This window comes from Meriones unguiculatus, chromosome 16 (assembly GCF_030254825.1).
Source record: "Meriones unguiculatus strain TT.TT164.6M chromosome 16, Bangor_MerUng_6.1, whole genome shotgun sequence".
In the NCBI taxonomy this organism is placed as follows: Eukaryota; Metazoa; Chordata; class Mammalia; order Rodentia; family Muridae; genus Meriones; species Meriones unguiculatus.
This window is the reverse complement of record NC_083363.1, coordinates 22,119,509-22,139,222: the sequence shown is the minus strand read 5'-3', so window position 1 is coordinate 22,139,222 and position 19,714 is coordinate 22,119,509. Positions and strand designations below refer to the sequence as shown.

The window sequence follows — 19,714 nt, the reverse complement described above, 5'->3', positions numbered from 1 at the left end:
TAATAAGTTTTGGATTGGGTATTCCCCAACATTTTTCTTATTTGTAAGTTTTATTTTATTGTTATTATTATTTTTGTCTATTCTTGATCTCTTACATTTCTCTATAAAATTTAGGATCCTCTTGTCTAATTCTGCAAAACAGAACAAAACAAAAACCCCTGTTGAGTTTTGACAAAGATGCCACATAATCTGTAGTTTTGCTTGGGTTACTTTGCTATTACAAACACATTATCTTCCAAAACATTAGATTCTTTTTCTATCTACTTACATCTTAGTGAAATTCTTTATGGTATCTTATGGTTTTCAGTGGTCACATTTAAGAGACCCTTTCAGTGTCCTTTTGTTGACTTTATAATTCTTTTATTATGGTTGAAATTATTTCTCTAATTTCAATTTGGGATTTAAAATTGCATGTATACATACTTATATGTATTATACATATATAAACACATACAAGCATATATGTGTGTGCATATACATAAAATAGATTTTCAATATTATCTTACAACCTATAGTTTTACCAATATTTCTTATTATCTTTATTATGTATGTGATTCTTGAGAATTTCTTATATACTAAATCATATCATCAGCAAGTAGAGGATGTTTTACCATCTCTTTCTCAACCTGGTTATCTTTTATGTCTTTATCTCAAATTATTTGAGCTTCTAGTACAGTGTTAAGTGGCATTGGAGACAAGAACCCTGTCTGTCTCAGGAGGAAAACATTCACTCTTTAGTCATTAGGCTTGGTCTCAGGTGTGTATTTTATAGATTTCCTTGATCAAGTTGAAGTTGTTTTTTTTTTAACTGAAATTGACCAGCTTTTGAGTATGCATTCATTACATTCCAACAGTAAATAAGAAATGAGAATGAAAGTTCAACGCTCATCAGGGTAGCAGGAATTCCATACCCTTCGGGACATAAGATAGTTGTTCAACTATCTTATGATTGAGAGCTGTCTATCTGTGTGTGTGTGTGTGTGTGTGTGTGCACATGCACTATGCTTTTTTCTCATATCTTCTTCAATTTCTCTTCTTTTTTAATTTTATTTTTATTAATTACAGTTTGTTCACTTTGTATCCCAGCTGTAGCCCCCTCCTCATCCCCTCCCAATCCCATCCTCCCTTCCTCTTCTTCTCCTATGCCCCTCCCTCAATCCAATGATAGGGGAGGTCCAATGATAGGGGACCTCCCCTTCCATCTGACCCTAGTCTATCAGGTCTCATCAGGACTGGCTTCTTTGTCTTCCTCTGTGGCCTGGTAAGGCTGCTCCCTCCTCAGGTGGAGGTGATCAAAGAGCCAGCCACTGAATTCATGTCAGAGACAGTCCCTGTTCCTATTACTGGGGAACCTTCTTGGACACTGAGATGTGATGGGCTACTTCTGTGCAGGCGATCTAAGTTATCACCCTGCACAAAACTGAAATCCAAGTGGATCAAAGACCTCAATATAAAAATGGACACACTAAACCTGTTAGAAGAAAAAGTGAGGAAGAGCCTTGAACTCATTGGCACAGGAGACAACTTCCTGAACAGAACACCAGCAGCACAGGCTCTAAAATCAACAATCAATAAATGGGACCTTATGAAACTGAAAAACTTCTGTAAAGCAAAGGACACTGTCATCAGAACAAAATGACAGCCTATAGACTGGGAAAGGATCTTCACTAACCCTATATCTGACAGAGGGCTAATATCCAGAATATATAAAGAACGTAAGAAGTTAAACAGCAACAAATCAATAATCCAATTAAAAAATGGGGTACGGAGCTAAACAGAGAATTCTCAATAGAGGAATATCGAATGGCAGAGAAACACTTAAAGAAATGTTCAACATTCTTAGTCCTCAGGGAAATACAAATGAAAATGACCCTGAGATTTTTACCTTACACTCATCAGAATGGCTAAGATCAAACACTCATGTGACAACACATGCTGGAGAGAATGTGGAGAAAGGGGAACCCTCCTCCATTGCTGGTGGAAATGTAAACTTGTACAACCACTTTGGAAGTCAATCTGGTGCTTTCTCAGACAATTAGGAATAGTGCTTCCTCAAGATCCAGCTATACTACTCCTAATCATATATCCAAAAGATGCTCAAGTGTGCTATGCTATTAAGAGAGGTGAAATTGAAGAGTGCTTTTCCTCACTTGGGAAGAACATTACTTTTCTACTTAATGCAAGAACAATTATGTCCTCTGAACTAATTTCAATTTTTGAATTAGATATATTTGCATGAGTGAGTGTTTCACCTGCATGTATGTGGACCATCTATGTGCTGGTTCCTGCAGAAGTGAGAAAAAGTTGTTAGTTCCTTTGGAACTAGAGTTATCAATGGCTGTGAGCTACAGTATGGGTACCGGGAACCAAACCCAGGTCCTGTGCAAGAGCAGCAAGTTCCGTTAAGTGCCGGGCCAGCTCTCTGGCCTTTGACTCACCTTTTATAGAGCTGTGTTTCACACCTTTGTGCATTGTAAATTTGACTGATGCTCAGAATTTAGTGGGAACTGTAGTTATATCAAATCATTGATGTGGCAGCATTTTATTTTGGCCTTAGATGCCATTATTGTAAATTTATAAAAGGCATTTAGTAATCTTTAGCATCAAAGGTAGCCATATGCTTCATTGAACTACGGAGACTTCTGTGATACATTCAGTCATAAAGTCCTCCTAATGGCAATAAAGGAACTAAGGAGTTCTTGCGAGCTCTGGCATGCTGTGTGGAATGAAATTTTGAATGGCTTATTTCTGCATTAGAGGCAAACATCAACCTTCTGGGGTTGTTCACATTCCAGCATCTTGCATCTGTTGTGTTTATGACAGAAACAAGAGAGGAAGGGGAAAAAAAACCTAGTGTTTAGTCATCTGCTGATTCCATTTGGTGCTAAATTCATACTTCTCTCTAAAGTGTGAGAATGCTAATTTATTTATGTGTCATGGGTGGATTGAAGCCATTCCTAGACACATGAGTATGAAAGCTGGCAAAGCTGAACAGGGAGTGCTCTGCATGTGGTTGATCCGGGCTCCATGCACAGTTCTGTAATTTTGATGAGAGGATCTGCCTACGTCATCTGGGCAGGTCCCAACTTCACAATTTTCCGCCCCCCCCCCCCGAAAAACAAGGATTATACTTTTCTGTATATAGTTCTTGAACAGTTAGCGGCCTGGGCTGTAATGCTGGTCTTGTTCTGAAGCATAAGCACACCCAACCATCCAGTTGTTGAGTCGTCTTGTTGTGAGTTCATCAGCTTCCATGAGACTTTGGGTGAGCATCAAACATGACCAAAACTAAAATTACAGCTAAGTCTTGAGGTACAGTGGTGTACTTCCTTAAATCTCTAGAGTGAAATGTCAAATGGAGCAGGGGATCTGCTCCATCAATTTCTATAACACTGATAGGTCTTTGATCTTTAAGTGTTCTTTGACATTTTTGTCATCCGAAGAGAGGACATTATTTTGTACATTATTAAGATACTCCGAATTTTTAACTGCATGGTAACAATCACTTACTGAGTAGATAAATATTACTTCTTAGCCATTTATTAAACAGTTAAATATTTTTTCCATGTACCTTCACGAAACTTCCATTCTATTGAAAACTACATCCAAAGTAATAATGATAGTATATATTAATACGAATAATAAAAAGAAAATAAAACAAGAAAGGGCATAAGAAAAGCTGAGTGAAGCCCCTGGGATCCACACGGTGGAAGGAAAGACCGTATCTGCAAGTGTCTTCTGCCCTCCATAGTAGCATCTGGCATGTGCACCTATCCACGCACAAACGGAATGAACTGAATGACTATAATGGGTAGTCAGAGAGTGAGTCCAGCCATGGATCTACAACAACATGCCAGCACTGGAAAGTCCTACGTTGGGATGTGACTGAATTCTTGGAAAAATAGCTAGGAGGCTTACGGGCCAAGGAATCAGTAAGCATGAAGAATGCATTAGTTACTTTATTATTATTATTATTATTGCAGTGATAAAACACTATGATCAAGGCAACTTATAGACAAAAGGTTTATTTGGGACCTATGGTTCCAGAGGGATAAGAGTCCATCATTATGGCAGGGAAGCATGGCCATAGGCAGGTGTTTTAATTGAAGCAGCTGAGGGCTCAAATTGCAGGCAAGGTCTACAGAGAGAGCACACTGAACTTTTAAACTCTCAAAGTCCACCCCCCAGTGGCACATTTTCTGCAACCAGGCCACACCCCCTAGACCTCCTTAACAGCACCACCAAGTAGGGGCCAAATATTCAAAAGCAGGAGAGCACAGGGACATAGATCTCTTTCAAACCACCACATAGGCTATTGAGTGCAAAACAACATAGGCTCATTTGAAATAAGAAGGAATAGGTTAAATTCCGAAAAAATGAGGATAACAAATAGGTTTTTTTTTTCCCTGACAAGATTGAATATGACATATAAAAGAGAGACATTTAAAGATGAAAACTTTTTTTTTTTTTTTTTTTTGGCTTGAGCAACTGGAACAAATGCCATTTACTTTGGAAATAGTGGGTGGGAGGAGCTCAGGTTTTCACATCTCGTGTTTGAGAAAGCGAGCCAGCTGACTCATCTCTCAGTTATCTTAGGCATCTCTTACCTACATATTTAGAAATATTCCCTTATCTGAGAGGCATAAGCTTCCTATATTTTATATTTCCCAAGTTAGTTTTTATCTAGTTCTCTTTACTTCATCATATAAGTATCTAACAATTTCTGGGAGAAAACAGACTTCAGATCTAGGTGAAAATTAGTATTTTCTCCTAGTGCCTCTGTGTAAATGCTTATCGAAACGTAGTCATGGCAAGATTGTTGACCTAAGTTGTTAACACAAAGACAGCAAGTTGGCTTTTGAAAAACACACCTATTGTGGAGCATCTTTATCTACCTTGGGTTCAAAGTCTTGCTTTCTGTTGGAGAATATGCTAGGAAGTAGGTGTTTTCTAGCACTGCCCAAGGTTTACAGCAATAAAGTCTGAATGATGCTGATGCCATGCCAGAAGCTGTCATCATTAGTTTTTGAAAAGAGGCCTTGGCTAGAACATTTCTCAAGGATAGTTTGTAAACATTATAAACATTAGTCCCATTTGGAACACAATTAAAACAATCCCTTTCTATGCTTAGCAGATCTTACCTTTTTTATAGTTGTAATAACAACTATATTTTTCCAAGATTAGAAATTTTGTTTCGTGGCTAAGTAAATCATCATCTCCTACCAGTAACTCTCACAGTGTTCTCATTTCCTTACTTGTAGTGATGGATATTATTAATTCATTAGGACTTGGAGCTACTCTTATGCAAATCATAGTCCATGGGAGTGTTTGAGTATTTAGGACCAGTGAACTGATTTAGTGAGAAACATAGTGTGTCAACATGGCAGCACAACAGAAAGCAACGGTTTGATAATATGTGTTAAGTTGTGCTGTAGAAGAAGACTATGGGGTCTGTGCACCAGAGAATGTGATGTAAGAATCTAAAAGAGGTCAGAGGATAAACAAGCAAGGTCCAGAATGAATGAGAAGATGAGAGCCCAGCTCATGCAGTGCTGCTGGAACCTCATGTGACTGCCTGTGCTGCTGGAATGGAGGGTCCCTGAGTGTTGGAACAGGAAGAAGCAAGGCCAGGGGGAGCTCATTCTTCATCGTACGTTATAATATTCACTGGAGAGTTGTAAACTGGCGAATGAGATTTTAATCTTACAAAGTTGTCTTTGTTGGAATTACAGGGAAAAGAAAAGATCAGTACGATTAAAAAAAAAAACAAACTTGTGTTCTTATCTGTTCTTTCTCTTCACGTGTCTTTTTCTCGTGTGTTCACAAGCACATGTTTTTATAGGAATAAAACACTCATTCTCCCCCTCCCCAGAACTTGTGCTCTGCTAAGGACAAGGAAACAGGCATACAGTGGAGAATGATGTAATGAGAAGAAAGGCTGTTTCTCAGGGCTCCATACGGATCAGCTGACAATTAGGACCATTCAGACTCAACAAGACAAGGGAAAGTGTGTACGTATATTAAAAAAAGTACCAATGATTTCTGTTTTAGGCGTGTTTGTTTTGATCCACAATCTTAGTTGTGCGTTTGGAGCTGGGTAAGGTAGGAAGTACCTGTCAATTTAAATCCCATATTCACCGTTGCCTGAGAAGACAGTGAGAAACATTGAGGGAAGCAATACGACCTGGAGCCTGTTCACAGAACTAGATCAAGTAAGGCAATGTGAGGAAGATGTTTTTCACTGAACCATTTAACATCATCAATACCCTGGAAAGTCAGAATTATTATCCTCATTTTGTAGCTGAAGTTATGTTAATTATTCTACTTGAAATTGCCTGTGACTGGAGGATTTTTGCATCGGAATTCTGACCTTGTAGTTATGGTCAGCTCTTGCTATTTCCATTATAATGAGTCTGAATTTTCTGACTTGGAAATGTGCCACCTGCTATTTATTTATTTATTTATTTATTTATTTATTAGCTTATTGTAGGTTTACTGGCCCCATGGATGTGTATGTATTATATATTTTTCCAATCTTTCCCAAGGTCAAGTATGTATATGCTATGAATATAAAGCAGAGTAGACTGCAGTATTGAGGGAAATATGAGGGCTAATATTTCAGAACAAAAGCCAAGAGATTTTGTTTAGCTTGGCCAATTTGGATTTAAATGCCTCTAAACGTAAGGAGACAGTCTATAGTGTGCCTGGGCCTTGCCTCTCCCTATCACTAACATCTGTCCTATTCATGCCCCCTGCTTAGAATAAACATCAGAACTCAGAGGCTCAGCTTTAACTTACCTCCTCAGAGCAGGTGTTTTGTGCTTGTCGGATTTTAAACTAAAAAGCTAAACAAAATTTCTCCTGGAAAAGCAACCATTAGGCAAGCATTACTAGGAGGTTATATTTAGGATGCTTCTTATGAAAAGTAGATTGAGAAGTTATGAAAAGTAGATTGAACTATTCAAGATAGTTTCACTTTTTCTCTCGTCCATCTCTGACATTTTTGTCCTTTGGATCCTTTTATGGACCACACTTCAATTTCAAGCCATAGTTTTGGCCTCAGTGAAATGGGGAGAAGTGGGAGCTTGTGAATTTCATGGAGGTTTGCATTTGTGCCTCAGGCAGGCTTTAATTCAGGAGTTAGGGTTCCAGAAGGCTATCGTCACACAAAGCTTCCACCAAATTAGTGCTCTGGGCCCTTTCTTATCTCCTATGAAATCCATGCACCACAGAGGGTGAGTTTTAGAAAGAACTGTGGCATAGGTTGGTAGGTCACAGCCTAAAGGGCAGAAAGAAGGCAGAGGGCAGGTACAACATTGAGTACCTGAGTACTCAATTGGGTCTGGGAGCTTTGGTAATTAGGAGGAGGTGAGGCATGGGGAGGTGGTCAATCTATTTGGCCCACCCAGGAGGTGTAGGTACTTGCTTTAAGTGTTTTCTACATCCTCAGGCGTGGCTTCTAGGCTGGAGTGCTCATTTAGAAGAGATAACAAGAAACCAGAAACCAGAACTCCTTTTTTGGCATTCTGAGCCCTGCAAGGACACAGCTGCCAGTAGGGTTGGCTTGACATTTCTGAGGGTGTTGCTTTCAGGTCCCTGTCCTATGGGCAGCCTGGCCAGTTCTACCTCCTATCCTCATCCTTAGGCTTCCTTATCACTCTCATTCTCCAGCTCAATTAAGGACTGTGTTTGTAATCTGAGCCATTATAGGTGTGACAATTATTTTCTTTTGTCTGTTCTCTGTTGTTACTGAAGAAGGACAGTACATAAAAATCTTTTTTGTCTTTTGACAGTCTTTCAGACCAGATGCTAAAGCTACTGACAACAGATAGAAAGAATGTTGGGGAAAAAAGTGTATGGAGACATGATCCAGTCTTGAATCCTATCTCCAGCCTGGCCTGGAGAAAAGATTTGAATGTTTGGGTAAAGGGTGCTCCCTAAGAGCTATAGGGAGTTGATGGTCTAATGACGCCTGCTCTCACTCCTTTGTGTTGGTCTGTACACACCTGTGTAGAATTAGCCATTTCTTTTTTTTTTGATAAGTAGGCAAAAAACAAAAACAAAAACCAAACATCTCAAACATTTCCCCATAGGATTCATTGAGAAGGAATCTCTGAAAATATGTTGAACAGAATAAACTTTTATATAACCTTAAGAGATGATTAACTTCCCTGGAAATGGAGGCAGGAGAATTGTACTGAATCTGAGAACAGGCTGTGAGACCCATCTCAGGACAAAACAAACAAGCAAATAAACAAGTGCTGATGTTTGCATAGGTGATTTTTTGAAGTTGTTAGTGTTCACAGTGTTGTCTTTTAGCTTCCCAAGGTCTGCATTAAGAGCGCCTAATACCACTCCCCAGTGGCTTCCCATTTGCCTTTTTGAATAGGATCACTTCTTTTATTCTCCTCTTTACTGAGTCTGACCTATTAACATAAAATAGAATAGATTGGCAGTGGAAGGCTCTCTGTGCTCTTTAATGATGTTTTGATTATAAAATCCCGGAAACTCTGTTTTTCTGAAAATTTTCTTTCTTTCTTTTTTTTTTTTTGCCATCTGTTCTTGTTCAATATCTTCTGTCCCTCAGGTCAGTCATGGTCAAGTATTCCCATCTCCTGATTTATGTTGGAGAAAAACATTTAAATCAGCATGCATTTACACTGTTTGTCTTCCAATAGAACATGAAGCTGCCCAGTGACCAATGAAGTAGTCAGCATGTGGCGTCTTGGCAGAGGGAAGGCAGGGGAGAGAAGCCAACCACACGCAGAATCCAAACAGCGAAGAGTACACAGGCTTTCTTGCTAGGTGGCTTCCTAATCTCAAGAAAACAAACACTGCTCTTTCTTAGCTCCTTCCCTCCCCATTACCAGAGTGGCTTTATCAGCTTCTGAAGCTTCATTTGAACGCCAGGAAGGGAAATGTGAGAATTTGCATGTAGCTCTGCTTTGCCCAGCAGAGTGTCCGCGGAGGAATTCCACATGGGCAGGGATGAAGCTTAGCGGGGAGTTTTCTCTAAGCCTCTGAACTGCAGCATTGTCTGAGGGCACACAGAATCATCCACTGTGAAGAACCTTCAGCTTTGGCCTTTCTGATGGCCAGCCCAAAGGAACATTTTCTTTTTGTGTTTATTTACAAGCAGTCAGTTGTGTTTTTTTTTAAAATAGAATTTCTCTAACCAGGCAGAAAGTGGACTGCATATCTAGTTTTCTTGTGTCCATCCCCTTAACATGGGAAGTGCAGTCAGCAGGGCAGGTCCACAGATGGTTTGCGCCAGTGCTATTTGCTAAGAGAAATCATGTTGTGGCTGCTGGTTGGCTCCACTTACATGCTTGTTGCCCTCAACTTTAAGTATACTTACAATTTTTATTACATTTATGTATTTACTATGTGGGATTGGTGCACAAACATGTGTGTAGGTCAGAGGGAAATTTGGGAATCTGTCTCTCATCTAGCAAATTCAGGTCATCGGGCATGTTGGCAAAGGTCTTTATCCACTGAACCATCTTGCAAACCCTTATATGAACTTATAATTACTAAATTATAAGCATACATTCAGAAAAACATGCAGCTCAAAAATATGTAATTCAGTGAAAATTTCTGTCAGACACTTGTGTATCCAATGCTTAGAAAGGGAAACAGAATTACCAGAGCTAGATTTCTTCTTTGATGAATCACTGATCACTCCTTAAGAATAATCACCATTCTGATTGCTGCACTAAATTCATGCTGTCTGAGTCAAAACTTGATAGAGATAGAAGTAAATATCACATAATCCTGGGGAGGGTTTTTGTAGCACATTCTGTTGACTCGCATTCCTTTGTCTCCAGTTTAGAACTGTTGGGAACAGGCTGTTGTGGGCATCTGTGTGTCTTTTGATGAACATATGAGCATATTTCCACATGTGTGCATCATCTCCCAGGGGCACGATAGCCTAGTGGGACATCTATTCAGCTTCCAGTGGGTCTATAAGGCAGCTTTCCAAGGTAGTTGTACCGATCAATGGCTTCACTAACATCTTCTGTGGAGATAGGTGCGATTTAAGCATGACTTTCTGCGGTATTTTTGTTTACAAATTTGTCCAAGTTCTCTAGGTTAAATGGTATTTTTCACAATTTTGATTTCTTGGAATAATAATAATAGTAATAATGATAATTCCTGAATTCTCTATCTCCTTTTGAAATGTATCTTTCTCTGATTTTTGTTTGTATTTTATGTGTATGAATGATTTGCCTTCATGTACATATGGTTTGGTGCCTGCGGAGGCCAGAAGAAGGTATTGGATCTCTAGCACTGCAGTTACAGAGGGTTGTGAGGTATCATGGGAGTGCTGGAAACTGAACTGGAATTCTCTAGAAGAGTGCCTAGTGCTTGTTACCACTGAGCCATCTCTCCAGCACCATCTCTGACTTATTTTTAATTCACTGATTTTTTTTTCTTCAACAAAAATGTATTAAATTCATATGCCATGTGCTGCTAGGTAATGGGATCAAAATAAATGACTTTCACTCAAGAGGATTATAATGAACTGAGGGAGACAGCAATGTTAAGAGATATTTCGATTTATTTTATTCAAATTTGAAAAGCTACTTTCTTAATCTAGCTTTTGTAGATTTAGTAAAGGAGCCCATTAAAAAGTGACCAAGCTCATTCATAGCTCCTAGGTACTTTTAGGATGTATTATCTACTATAAATCTCTTTTTAAAAAGGTGGACCGAAATATTTTTAGTTTCTACAATATAGAAGTCATTTTGTCTTTCTAAATAGCTTTGTATGATTTCTTGTTCTTTATGCTTTGATATTGCTTATTTTTTTAATTCTTAAAGTTTAAAATGTTTTGAAGTTCACTATTTTCTGATACCCATTTTGGCAATTTAGACATTTTCAGCATTTGCCCTTTGGTGATAGCACATAGATAATTTCATTGACCTCTTCAAGAAACAGTCTGATTCCTGGTTCCCTTCATCAAGGCAGCATTGATGCTGGCTGAAGGTGCTGCTACCTTTACTCATGGTGTGGACTCCGAAAGAAGAGTTGACGGCTCACAGATCCCTCGTTCTGAACTTACATCCTATTGCAGAGCGATTTCACTTACATTTTATTCCCACCTCGTATCTGATACATTGCAAAATGCAGTTCACCTTTTCTCACAAGCACGTTCTTTTCACCATGTTTCCATCTTGGTGAACGCATTTCTATGTTTACAACTTACTACGGAAGCCGTTTTTCTAGACAGCGCTGAATACCTTCTACTCCCAAAGTGTTAACGTTTTCACCTCATAAGTATTGCATGGCTCCTGCCTGCTTTAGCCTGGTGATCCTTTGCAGTATTAGGCACTCATTGTTTCTCACGTGCAACTGGATTGTTGCCTGGCCTCTCTGGTTTGCAAGCTTATCCTCTTCAATCCTTTCAAATTGCTGCTGTCAAAGACCTCTTCAAAATACCCAGGTGATCTTGTTGCTTTCAGAGTTCTTTGGCATAACGTGTGAGGTGTCTCCCAGATGCATTTATTACCTTTTTGCTCGGGGTTTTCTGTGTTCATAATGTCACCTACGTTAGCTTGCATGCTCCTCCTCTTTCTGTGCTTCAGGCTGTGGCACTTTTTTTTTTCTTATTGTTTTGTTCTGCACTGTTCACAGAACAGCTTCTTCTCACTGTTTAAGACTGACTCTGCTCTGACCTTCTGAATTTGCAGCTCCGGTGAACCCAGAGGACACTGTGCTAGGCATAATCACAGAAAGAAAAAGGCAAATACACAACGATCTCATTTTTGTGTGTCTTCTAGAAGAAATCTAAATTTTAGAAGAGTGTTTCAGTGTTTGTTAGGGCTGCATGAAGAAAATGAGAATAAATTAATTAAGGATACTTATTATAGTTTTAAGCTATATAAGTTCTATATATCCAATTATAGTATGGTAATGATAGCTGCTAATAATATGTTACTTATTTAAAACTCAGTAGGATAACAGATATTAAGTATTCCTTCAACATACACATATATGGTGATTAGGTATGGCAACAGTGGTTCTAATGAATTTAATTGCAGAAATCATCACGTGTGTGTGTATCATTTTGTAGTTCTTGAATATATGATAATTTATTTCTCAATTATGTCTCCAAAATTTATCTCAAATATTTACTTTAACCCCTTTACACTGGAGATTTTCTTTTATGCTGTAACTTTATTTTAGTTTCTATACAATTTTAAAAGCTTATTTTATGTGATGAGTGTTTGCCTGCATGTATGTATATCACATGCATGCAGTAATCACAGAGGCCAGAAGAGGGTATCAGATACCCCTGGAACAGGAATTACAGGTTGGGAGACACCATGTTGGTGCTGGGAACTGAACCCAGGTCCTCTGCAAGAGCAACAAGTGTTCCTAAGAGCTTAGCTGCTCTCCAGTTCTCAGTGTCTGTCAAATTCTTTTGTCTGTCTACACTTTGTCTGAGAACCTTTTCTTCATATTCTAAGCACTTAACAACATAATGCTTGATGTGCAATGCAGGTTCAGCAATTGCTGGATGAATGGTTAAATTAACAGATACCTTAGAGACCCCTGTTTTTATATTATTCATTCTTTAAAATTTCTACATATACTTAATTTTCCTTACCAGGGTTGTAATTCATATGTTGCTTTTTCTACCCACTTGTGTAGATGTGCAAGTTCTCTTTACTTTTATAATCTCATTTGTGAATTCCTTCATCAGCTGGAAGCATTTAATATCTGCTTAGTCTGAAAACCTTGTGTGTGATTTTTCTTTTGGCACATTAAAAATATATTAAATAAATGTCAGTCCTTTAGGAGCTGAATTCTGTATACCTCTCTATCCAGGGAAATCACTAATTGACCTTGATATTAAAGATATATTTTGACCTGGTTTGGAATTAGGATAAGTAGACATTACCTGAACCCATAGTATTATTAATTAAAGTAACTACCAACACTCATAGTAGCCTTTAATTTAGAACAACGATTGCTATTTATCCCAAAAAATATTTGGCACATAAAGTTTATAATGTGCAATATCTTTTGTGAGCCATGATCATCTCTTCTCAGATGCTCTCTAAAATCTCTGCCTGTTTCTATACGCTGTCATACTGTATTAATTTTGCTATGCTTACAGATCCTGTTCTTCCTTGGGGTACTGGTACTCATTAAGGATTCTGCCATTGTCTTAGGTAGGGATGACAAAGCATATGTTCAAAAGCCAAAACACGTTTGTACTTTTAAAAAAATCCCAAAGTCCTTACAGCATTAATGGATTTATACTAAGATATGCCTATCTACCACCAAGCAAAGGAAATGGTATTTTTAAACTTTAACCTTCTTTGTAATAATTTATATACACCATTTCCCACCTAAATACTGACAATGTCATTCTAAATAACGAATTATGTGTAAGCTACTTTAGAGGAACTTACGCACTGTGCATTTGGATTCTGCTGTCTCATAGAGTCTTCTGTGGTTCTTTCTGAACATTAGTGTCTTTGGTGAGTATGCCTCACAGGGGCTGTGTATCCTTTCTGTTCATTATGTTTTCAGTTGATTTACATTTTTATATGATCTGCAGTGTGATTTACAGTGTTGTGTGCTGCTATAAACCAGGGATATGAAAATCACCAAGACCACCACAGGACAAAAACTGCATACCATTTTTGATAAAATGTAAGGGATGATCCATTATTTTTCTGTAATTATTCACTGCTTTCCATGTGTATTCCAGTTGTTATATCCAAGCAGCTTCTGAGTTCAGATGAGATTGCCATGCTCAGGGTTGTGTGGCTGCTGGCTACATTTCGTTTCTGCTCTTCTTATACCATCCTGTAAGACGGTTGGCAGAAGTACCATTACCTCCATTTTCACAAATGGAAAAGCAGATACCAAAAGAATGGGTAACTTACCCATCTTGTGGTCCTAGTGTCAGAACCAAACTAGAGTCCAGACCAGACATAGGGGGAAAAATCAGAGGAGACCAAGAAAGTCATAAACTGTCTTTTCTTGGGTAACTAATGAACGTGAGCAGTGGGTTGAAGGTTGCTGTAACCCCCTCCCTACACTCTGTAAAGACATTAATCTCCAAAGCCTGCCTGGAGTAGCAGACAGCTTTTGTTTTCAGAAGGAAAGGAACTGAAAATGCAGTAACAGAAGCCATTTATTAATCCCAGCAGCATTGTCCCAGGGTGCTGCGGAAAAAAAAAATTACCTTCAATGTTTTTAATGAGTGGACCTGAGTTTAAATCGCTGTTCTTTTACTAGTCTCTTCACCATCTTGCACTAAGTATCTACTTAGTTAACACAGCGCTAGTAATGACAAACTTCACCCATAAGTATGATGCTCCGTGGGAGTCCACAAAGAAGTACTTCACAGTTCTGTGATATATAAACGCAGACTCTAGTCCTGTGTAACAAAGAAAATCCTTCCTAAACAGGAAGGAATGTAACACTGGTATGGTAAGGGCTCATACAAACCATAAAAGACAAAATGTATCCATTTTGTTCTGCACCTTCCTTAAAAATGCTTAGTGTTTTGAAACATCAGCTTTCTCATTAAAAGAAAAACGAGATAATCACATTTATCAAGTTTTAATGAATTTTGTGATAGAAAGGCACATAACATGCATGAACTAGTATAAATGTACATGCCTCCTTTCCATTTTCCCAAAGAAAATTTGTGGAAGTAACAATGTGTGTGAAAAAAAAAAAAGAGTAATCCATTCTCCAGATTTCTCCATTATCTTAATATTTGTCTCAACAAAAGTATCACGTTGATGTATCTCTGTTAACTACTACTGATGGTCTTTTGGTCTTTATTTTGATTTGCCAGGCTTGCATAAATACCTTTATCTAGAGAATGACATTGCATATAATTGTCATGTGTCCGCATTCTGCTCTAGTCTATGATAATTTATCAGCGAAGTTTCTTATTTTACAAACATCAATGGTCTTGTTGAACAGTACCCGTGTATCACATGGACTTGTTTCCAAGCTGATCTCACTTACTTTGTGTCATTAGATGTGGCTTATGGGTCTCTAGAGAGTACCCCAAGAGTGACACTTTTTGTGCCATAATATATCCATGTGACATTAGTGTGATGATGTCAGGCTTCATCACTTGGTCAAGACAGAGCTTGACAGATTTTTTTTTCCCATGGAGTCCTAGGCAGTTTTGACCAGCCACTATTTATGTAAGAGGTTTCCCTTCTCTGTGATACTGTCCAAGGAGAATTACTTCAAGTTGTCATATCCACAGAAACATCCTAGCAGACTGTTCACACTAAAATCCCTTCTTACTCCAGCCATTCTTATGTTACTTCTTGCTTCATTCATATTTTCATTGCTTGAAACTGGCTTGTCTCTATGTTTGCCTAGTTTATTATTTGTGTATAGGAGTCCTGCCTCTTAACATGAACTTCAGGAAATCAAGGGTCGGGTGGAATTGCCCATGTCTCTATTCCTGGATTCTAGTACAAAGGCTAGTGTGTGCTAAATACTTATCAACTGTTTGTAGGATAAATATCAAAGAGAGGAAGCAGAATGGTGAAAAGGTTAATTTAGTGTTTTTAATTTAGTTTGTTTTAATGGAAAGTTAAATGCAAATATTAATAGCTATGAAAAATAGTTAACAGAATATTAGTAAGTCATGCTGCCTGATAACGCACTTAATAATGTCAGCATGTTTAATGACTTATATGGGTGTGATAATTAGTTTTAATTATCCTCTTGGCACAGTCAGCTCACCTGGGAAGAGAGCCTCAATGAGGGGTTGTCTAGGCTGGGATTGGCTTGACTATGTTAATTATGGTGGAGAAACCCAACCCCCTGTGAGTGTCACCATTCCCCAGAGAGAAGAGTTCTCCAAGAGTTGGGGGAGTGAGCTGAATACTGGCATGCGTAGTTCAGTGCTGTCTGCTCCTGACCACGTTTCTCTTGCCTTGGCTTCCCTGCGATGATGGACAGAAACCTGAAATTTTGAGCCCAATGAACCATTTTTTTTTTTCCCATTGCTTTCGTCAAGAGTATTTTATTTTGGCAACAGGAATCAAAACTAAGATAATGTATATAGCTGGCCGGGGCTACCTCTCCACCATTGTGGCCTTTACCTATGAACTACCTCCTGTTTCCTTACTGTAGAACTTCAGAATGTGAAGGGAGTCAAGGACTCCCAATGTCCTTGACTGACTCTGCCTGAGTGCTTACTGTCCCCACTGAGTCCCTACTGTCTTTTGATTTATGCTGTACCGCTTTCCCCAAAAGAGCATCCAGGAACTATGTCTTTTCTATGACCAATAGTAAGAGTGTGCTTTTTTAATTTCTCTCCTCAGGACTTAAAGTCTCCAAGCCAGAGGGATGAAATTGCAGGGGCCCGTGCTACCTTGAAGGAGAACTCCCCACTATTGCATTCAATTTGTTCAGCTTGTTTGGAACATTCCGATGTTGCTTCGCTCAAAGCCAGTAAGGACACTGTCTGTGAAGAGATCCAGAATGCTCTTGATGTAATTTCAAATGCTTCCCAAGGCATCCAGAATGTGCCAGCACCTTTGGAACCTCAGGCAGCAACCCTCGGAAGTGCTCTTGATGAGCTGGAGGTAAGGGAGGGAGCCAAAATGTGACTTTATGTCTCAGCACAAATGAGCAGACGTTCAGTTCATACACTGAAGTTTAGAGAACTTTTTATTTTATCATACTCTAATTAGTCTCAATGACCATCTTGGGTCTTCCAATGAATTTATTAACAGCAAGATTTTCTATCAGCACACTTAGCATTCCTTTGCCAAAGAAGCCTTTAAACTGGAATTGCGGGAGATTCAGGTGAAGACTTTATTTTACATAGAGCAGCTTCTAAAGTGTAGGATTTATTTCCTATGCAATATTTATTACCAGCATTGTGCTATGTACTTGGGAAATATATCTGGTCACTGTGGTTGACAAGGGTTTATATTTCAGCAAGAGTGTGTAGGAAAAAAAGCACACTAATGATTATAAATAACTGAATAGGTAGCCTATTATAAAGGGGTGAGGTGTCAAAGATCTGAGGAGTTTAAGTCAGGATCAGATGGAGATCTAGAACATAGGCTCAAAGCTACTTTCCCTGTGTTTGTGACAACATAGAAGCCAGGAACCTGGGTGAAGCCAACAGGGGGGGAAGTTCCCAGCCCAAGTAAAGAACCAATGGGACCTGGCGATAGGCTGTGCAGGCTCTTCCTCTGAACAGCTGGGACTCTTTGCAAGGCTTTAACACACTGAGTCCTACATCGTAAAGGAATGATGTTAGCGTCACATGAACACAGACTAAATGCAAACAAGGTAAGAAGCTGGGAGCCAGGTGGGAGGCTACTGCAGGGATCCGAGATCCTCTTATACCTCACATACATCACCCTACTCCATCTCATCTGGTCGTACTGGCAGCAAGAAGGCTCAATTTTGTAAGTAGGGATCATCTAGATAATGATAGGGTGGAGGTGGGCCATGTGAGCAAAAGGAAGACATCATAGCTGGTGTTGCACGCTGAGTCCTCTACCAACACAGAGTGGAGTTCATGATCTGAAGTGCTATTAGGAATTAAGGTATGGGAGGCGAAGAAATGGGATGAAGTCTGCCTGGGAGACATACCTACAAAGCTTGGGCCAACCAACATTTGGTATTTAGCCTTGGTTTTCAGAGTGCCTTTTACCAGGCTGAGATGTACAGGTCTTTCCGTTGCTGAATGTAGGTCACCTTCTTGGTGAGGATCATGAACTCGTGTGTCAGGAGGTTTGATCTGTGTATTTGACTATAGACTTGTCCACAGTTGGATACTAATTTTTACTTAGAATGGGGAGGTAGTTATCATATATCTTGTATTGTGCAGATAGTTAATTTTAAAAAAATTAAAAAAAATATTTATCCACTTTACATTGCTATTATAGCCCATTCTTTCCTCTCCTCCAGGTCCCTCCCTCTCTCTTTCTTTCCACTCTCTTCCCCTACCCCTCAGAAAAGGGGAACTCCTTAACCTACCCCAGCACATCAAGTCGCATCAGGGCTGAACACATTCTCTTCCCCAGTGGGCTGGCCAGGCAGCCTCATCAAGGGGGAGTGATAAAAAGCAAGCAACAGAGTACATGTCAGAGACAGCTCACATTCCCCTTACTAGGAGACCCACATGAAGACCAAGCTACCCATCAGGTATGTGTTGGGGTCCTAGGTCCACTCCATGCCCAGTTCTTGCTTGGTACTTCAGTCTCTTCAAGACCCCAAGGGCCCAGGTTAGTTGGCTCTGTTGTTGTTCTTATAGAGCTTCTCTCCCCTCTGGGTCTTTCTGTCCTTTCCCCCAACTCTTCCACAAGGGTCCTCATGCTCTGCCTAATGTTTGCTGTGGGTCTCACCATCTGTTTTGATATGCTGCTGGGTGGAACCTCTCAGAGAACAGTTATGCTAGTCTCCTGTCTTCAAGCATATCGGCTGTCATTAATAGTGTCCCGGATTGGCACTTTCCCACGGGGTGGGTTTCAGGTCTGGCCAGGCATTGGTTGGACATTCCCTTAATCTCTGCTCTATTGACCCCCTGCACATCTTGTAGTCAGGGTAAATTTTGGGTCAAATTTTTTTGTATGGGTTGGTATTTCTCTCTCCCCATTAGGAGTCCTGTCTGATTAGTCTCCATGACCCCCACTACTAGGAGTCTCAGCTAGAGTCACCCCCCGTATTCTCCCAGGAGCCTATCCTGTCATAAATCTTCAGCTTGTCTTAGAGATGCCCCTGCCCATGGTTTCTCTTCTCTCTGCAAGCTCTCTGTCCTCTTGTCCCTGCTTTCCCCACATCTGATTCCTACCCTCATTTCCCTCTGCACTCCCTCTCCAATTCTGTTCCCTCTCTTCAACCACTTTCTCTTTCTATTCTATTTCCCCTTCTGAGAGATATTCTAGCATCCTTCCTTGGGCCCTCCTTTTTACTTAGCTTCTTTGGATCTGTGAATTGTAGGATGGCTAGCCTATACTATATGGCTAATATCTGCATATAAGTGACTATATATCATGTGTGTCTACTGGGTCTGGGTTATCTCACTCAGGATGATCTTTTCTAGTATCAGTCATTTGCCTGCAAATTTCATGATTTTTTTGTTTGTAATAGCTGAGTAGTATTCCATTGTATAAATGTGCCACATTTTCTTTATCCATTCAGATGAGGGACATCTGGTTGTTTCTAGATTCTGGTTATTATGAAGAAAGTTGCTATGAACATAGCTGAGCAAATGTCCTTGTTGTATGGTAGAGGATCTTTTGCATATATCCCCAGGAGTGGTAGATTAGCTGGGTCTTGAGGTAGATCTATTCCCAATTTTCTGAGAAAGCAACAGATTAATTTCCAAAATGGTTGTACAAGTTTACACTCCCCTTTCTCCACATTCTTACCAGCATGTGCTATCACTCACACCTGCCATTCTGACTGGTGTGTAAGATTGGAATCTCAGAGTCATTTTAATTTGTGTTTTTCTGATGACTAAGGACATTGAGCATTTCTTTAAGGGCTTTTCAGGCATTCAAAATTCCTCTGTTGAGAAATATGGCTAATATACACTTACAAGTGAGTATATATATATATATATATACATATATACTTTCTCTGCTTCTGGGATACCTCACTCAGGATGATCTTTTCTAGATCCCACCATTTGCTTGCAAATTTCATGATTTCCTTGTTTTTAATAGCTGAGTAGTATTCCATTGTGTAA

At 39.3% G+C, this 19,714-nt stretch overlaps 1 protein-coding gene across 2 annotated transcripts in view; it reads left to right on the top strand.

The window, feature by feature from the left end:
- Positions 1–19,714, top strand: part of Ctnna3 (catenin alpha 3) — a 1,666,920-nt gene that overhangs the window by 322,716 nt on the left and 1,324,490 nt on the right. For both annotated transcript variants that reach the window (XM_060369423.1, XM_060369422.1), the window contains exon 6: positions 16,326–16,589. In XM_060369423.1, coding sequence (XP_060225406.1) covers positions 16,326–16,589 — 264 coding nt within the window. The remainder of the gene's footprint in view (positions 1–16,325; positions 16,590–19,714) is intronic.